At 52.8% G+C, this 5237-nt stretch overlaps 1 protein-coding gene across 1 annotated transcript; it reads left to right on the top strand.

Annotated features, from left to right (window-relative positions):
• The first annotated feature begins 1640 nt into the window (after positions 1 to 1640).
• CNP (2',3'-cyclic nucleotide 3' phosphodiesterase) lies at positions 1641 to 4180 on the top strand. Its single transcript, XM_009894426.1, has 3 exons — positions 1641 to 2304; positions 2852 to 2994; positions 3539 to 4180. The coding sequence occupies exons 1-3, from the start codon at positions 1689 to 1691 to the stop codon at positions 3989 to 3991; spliced, it is 1212 nt and encodes a 403-aa protein (XP_009892728.1). The 5' UTR covers positions 1641 to 1688; the 3' UTR covers positions 3992 to 4180.
• The last annotated feature ends 1057 nt before the right edge of the window (positions 4181 to 5237 follow it).

Here is a 5237-nt window from a genome sequence, read left to right as displayed (position 1 = left end):
AAACTCGCCTGGGCTGCCGCAGCCCCAGCCCGCGCGGGTCACCGGGCCGGCCGCAGGGGCAGCGAGAGCAGCCCGGCCCAGCTCTGCGTGGAGCCACTGCCCGTCCCCGCTCCCGCCAAACGTCCCCCATGGCAGACAGGAGACTTACGCTGCGAGGAGGAGCAGCTACCGGGGGTGGCTCACGCCATCTGCTTCCTCTTGTACCACCACCTGGCAGCCCCGAATCCTCGGGGAGGCTGATGGAGGGGTCCCAGGAGAGCCGTCTGGTCCTCACTCTTCTCAGAGGCCCCATTTGTTCCTGCGGCAGGAGCACCGTGCCTGGTTCAGGAGTGGGCACGGCCATCCCGGCGTGCTCAGGGCTCACCGTCATGGCGTGCTGCGCTGGAGCTGAGCCTGCGGCAGGCAGCGCTCCCTTGAAGCAGTGGGGGGGCTGGTCCCAGGACGCCTCCGAATCAACTGAATAGTTGTTTTTTAAACAATGTGTTCACTCTGTAAACAAGGAAAACCGTATTTTTTTTTTGCCACGGGCAGAGCATCTATGTAGTATGCAAACCCCCCTCAATTTTTGCATCAAAAGTAAAACTTACTCCTTCGGCATCGCTCCCGGGGCCGCTGGCACAGCGGTGGGTTGCTCACTGCCGGGGCGGGCGAGGAGGCGGCTGGGGGGAGGTGGGGAGGTCACACATTGACACAAACCCCAGTGGCTGCCCCGTTGGTGCTATTGAAAACTCGCACCGTTGGGAAAATCCCTCGTATCTGCCCGGTCCCGTGTTTTCCCAGGCCCTGCCGGGAATTGATCTCCAGTTACCGGAGGTGCCGGCTGGAGGGGGGAGCCAGCGCCAGCAGCACCTCCCTGGCTCGCTCGCCGCTGCCAAAAGCCAGTGTTGTTTTGAGTGCTGGGGGCACTGGTTTCACTTTCCTGTTCAGCTCCGCAGCTGCTGGGAGGGGGCTTGGCTTTGTGGGAAGCAATTGCATCACAAGAGGAGGCCAAATTCCCTCCTCGGAGGCGTTGGGAGTGCTGATGGTCAGACAGACGTCTCCCTGCAGACTTCGCTCAGAAACAGCCTCTCCTGTGGGGACAGAGAACCCCTGAACAGACCAATCTCTTTTCAGCCGCTTTTGTTCAGATGAAGCGATGAGAGGCAGCCCCAGCCGCTGTCGCGACTTTCGTTTCCCGGTGGGGCACCCCACAGCGCTGCAGCCCTGCTGTCTGGTGGCCACAAGTGTTTATTGAAGCGTTCAGACACGAATTTGACAGTTGAAGCGCTCTGCCCGGGCTGCAGCTTTGCGGCAGCTCGTGGTACCTCTGAAACTGCAGCTGCTGCCACATGACGGGTAAAACTTCCCCTTCCCGGTCAGGCAGGACTGCGGCGACATGGCCGGAGCTGGGAGCGGAGCTGCACCCTCGGCTCCTCAGGTGGGATCACCGGTGCCGGGGGTGGTGGGACTGGCCCAGTCCCTGCGGCGGGACCGGCTGGCACAGCTGGGAGAGGTGGTTTAAGCCGCGTGGGGCGGCCGAGGTGTCCTGTGCCACCTCCTCCCAGCCAAGGCACTCGGCAGCACGCGGTGGTGTGGTGGGACCACGTGGTTCCTGGGGCTGCCAACCTGCAAAATACTGTCTTCTTGCATTTCAGAACAGAGGCTTCTCCAAGAAGAGTCACACATTCCTGCCTAAAATATTTAGAAAAATGTCTACTCAGTCAACAAAAGAAAGACCCGAAAGCTTACACTTTCCTTTCCTTGACGATGAAGATACCATCTCCACACTCAAAGAATCGAAAACCTTTTTTATTTTGAGAGGTCTCCCTGGCAGCGGGAAGTCCACTCTTGCCCAGGCGATTCAAGAGAGGTATAAAGACGCCTGCAAGGTCATCTCTGTTGATAACTATAAAATTACACCTTTAATAAGAAGCACCATTCCTGAAGAATATTCAAAGGTGGATGAGGATCTAGTTGACTATTGCAAACGAGACATCAGCGTTATCGTTTTGGATGACACTCACCACGAGAGGGAACGACTGGACCAACTCTTTGATATTGCTGACAAATACCGGTACAAAGTCATCTTTGCCGAGCCCAAAACCCAGTGGCGGATGGATTGCTTGCAGCTGAAGGAGAAGAATCAATGGAAACTGTCAGTGGAAGAGCTGAAGAAGATGAAGCCGAGCTTGGAGAAGGAATTCCTACCCATGTATTTTGGGTGGTTTTTGAGCAAAAGAAGCTCTGAGATCCTGAGGAAGGCCGGCCAGGCCTTCTTAGATGAACTTGGAAGCCTCAAAGCCTTCAAAAAGGAGAGTAAATACTGTATGTATAGAAGTATCTTACCAAGTTCTTACTGTGGTGATAAAATGTTAACACGCAGCCAGTGGGACAAGTTTGGTCAGATTCTAAAGTGAATTTCTAGTTAAAGTTAGCAACAAGAAAAACTGTTTAAAGATATTTATCTGTTCCCCGTAGGTGACAAAGTTGCTGCTGTACGTAAAAATAAATGAAACTGTTTTTCCTCTTTAGCTGTGACAGCGTAGGGAGCTGGGTGGGGGTGGCATCCCCTGGTTGCTGCGGGGAGTCAAAGAGAAAAGGGACAGACTGAAGACTCCTCCCTTGAGGGATCTGTACAGTGGCGAGGTTAAGGTGAGCCCCGATGATGCACTGAAGCTGCTGTTCTCTAGTCACATCCACGGTTAGCCCCGGTGGAAGGAGGAGTTTTATTTACCCATCTAATCCTTTTGAGCAGTAACAAAGAGGAAACATGAGGGACAGGTTGGTGAAGAAAGCTGAGATGGGACTTGGCTCATGGGGTGACATCGAGGGATCATTTTTTGAGAGTAATATTGTTTACCTGTATTTGCAGTTGCTTCTGCTATTGAAGATCCCAAAATAAAAATAGATCTTACCGGCTACTTTGTGAAGAGGCCGCCCGGGGTCTTACACTGCACCACAAAATACACCGAGTTCGGAAAAGCAGCCGGAGCCGAGGAATATGCACAGCAAGAGGTGAGTATGGGGCTGTGACCCCAACCCCTCCCCAGCCGGGACCCACGAGCCCCTCGGGGTGGGCCGGAGCTGCAGCTTCACTTGGAGCCGAGAGGGTGACTGTAGGGACAGGATCCGCGTCCACATGGCCTCTGCGATAGAAAAGTCACAATTGAGAGATGGTGACTATTTCCTGTTAGTTTCCAAACCAAATGCTCCTGCCCCCCCCTGTCCTCCGTCCCCCAGCACCATCTCCAATCGCTTGATTGAAGTGACGATAAATTACAGTATTTGCACTTCCAGCTAAACTATTTCAAAACAGATAACTCCAAGTTAAATATTGGAATTTGTGAGGGGAAAAGACGTAACCAGCTCTGAATTCACAGAGCGGGAACTTCAGGCCATGGTGTTCCCGTCATACACAGCACGGCACAGACACGGCAAAGCGAGAGCTGCTGTGCTCGGCCGGGACCCCGAGCCTGTGGGCAGGAGTCACCGCAGCGCTGTACCGCAGCGGCGTGCAGCAGTTAAAGCTCTGTCCGTCCTTCTCTCCCTCTTCTCCCAGGCTGTGAAGGCTTCCTACGGCAAAGGCTTCACCTTGTCCATTTCGGCCCTGTTCATCACAACAAAAACTGTGGGTGCTCGCGTAGAGCTGAGCGAACAGCAGCTGCTGCTGTGGCCCGGGGACGCCGATAAGATCCTCCCCACCGACAACCTCCCGAAAGGCAGCCGGGCCCACATCACCCTCGGCTGCGCCAACAGCATCGAAGCGGTCCAGACTGGGCTCGATCTGCTGGAGTTTGTGAAACTGGAAAAGGCAGGGAACAAAGGGGATCAAGTGGGGGAAATTGGAGGAGGGAAACTGCTGTATTTTGATAACGGTATGTGGATGCTCACCCTTTCTAAAAAGATGGATGTGAAGGCAATATTCTCGGGTTACTATGGAAAAGGAAAACTTGTGCCAACACAGAGCACCAACAAACGGGGCTCTGCTTTTAGTTCCTGCACCATCATCTAGGAGCACGGGCAGGGTAGCTGTTTGTTTGTTTTTAAAAGGCAAGTAACTCCTGTAACCTTTAAAATTGTAAAGAGAAATAATTCTCCCTTTACTAAAGTAAGCCCTTTTGCCAAGCCCAGTGTGAAGCCTCTCTGCGGAGAGAGTTTATCGGCCTCAGAACAAGGAAGAAAACAAGCAACTCTTGACTGACAAAGGAAAACTGCCACATAACCGATGTGCTGCTGAGTGTGTTTTAAAGGAAGAGTTTTGGAGAGAAGCAGCCGCGGTGTTCTGCTTGTTTTCTTCCTCGGAGGAAGACCAACTATGGTCTTTTATAACTTCCCTATGAACCACAATCGTTAGATCTTTACATGTCAGCACTACGAGCAGTGGCAGACCAAACCCGTATGTACATAACTGGTCTGAAGCCGAGTGAAGTGAACTGTGAAACATCTCCCCCTTCTCCCCCACCCGGGGGACAGACATCAGTCGTTCTGGTAACTGAATTACTGGGTAAAAACCAGCAAGACCCAGTTGTGGATCACTTCTGTGGAGCGTGGCAGTCACGGCCAGTCCAGCCCTAAGCAGAGCGGTGCGGAGGCAGCCGACGGCCAACAGCTTTGCTCAGAGCTCACTCCTGCAGCCGCCCTCCACCAGCTCGTGTCCGCTGCATGCACGTGCAGGGAAGACACTGGTGAGGGGACAGGAGACAGCACGTTGCCAGGTGATGTCTTAAAAGAGCTATCACGGGTTATAAAAAAACCCAAAATAATCAGAGAAAGGGAAACAAGTGAGATAGAGGAGCGGCATTCAGTCCCTGTCGCACGGCTCCAGCCATTTCACTGCACCCGCCAGAGCGGGCTGGACCAAGCCCTGTCCAGTGTCCTTGTCCTGTAGGGAACGATCCTGCCTTGGCAGGGAGTGGAAGAGATAGACTAATGTCTTTTCCATCTTATTTTATAGAAACTAAAATCATGTCTGAAGTACAGAACTGTACTTCATGCAAGATTTTACTACTCTCCTCTAATGCACTTGGATGTTAGGTTAGGCTGGCAGTAACACTGTAGTGTAGGATGTAAGTGGAGGTATCGTAACTGTGTAACTTAAGTCTGCTCAAACCTAAACCTCTGGCTGGAAAAAAAGTTAATGATGAAGCACTTCTGTTGTCAAATCTGTTCTATTGAAACTCATGTTTTTGCTCTTAGCCAGACGGTTTCCCAGTTGGTCGGTGGATACGTGGCCACAGCTTTGCTGTAACACAAAGCTC

The sequence above is a fragment of the Charadrius vociferus genome, unplaced genomic scaffold, assembly GCF_000708025.1.
Source record: "Charadrius vociferus isolate BGI_N301 unplaced genomic scaffold, ASM70802v2 scaffold1551, whole genome shotgun sequence".
Taxonomy (NCBI): domain Eukaryota; kingdom Metazoa; phylum Chordata; class Aves; order Charadriiformes; family Charadriidae; genus Charadrius; species Charadrius vociferus.
This window is presented reverse-complemented; position numbering and strand designations above follow the sequence as displayed.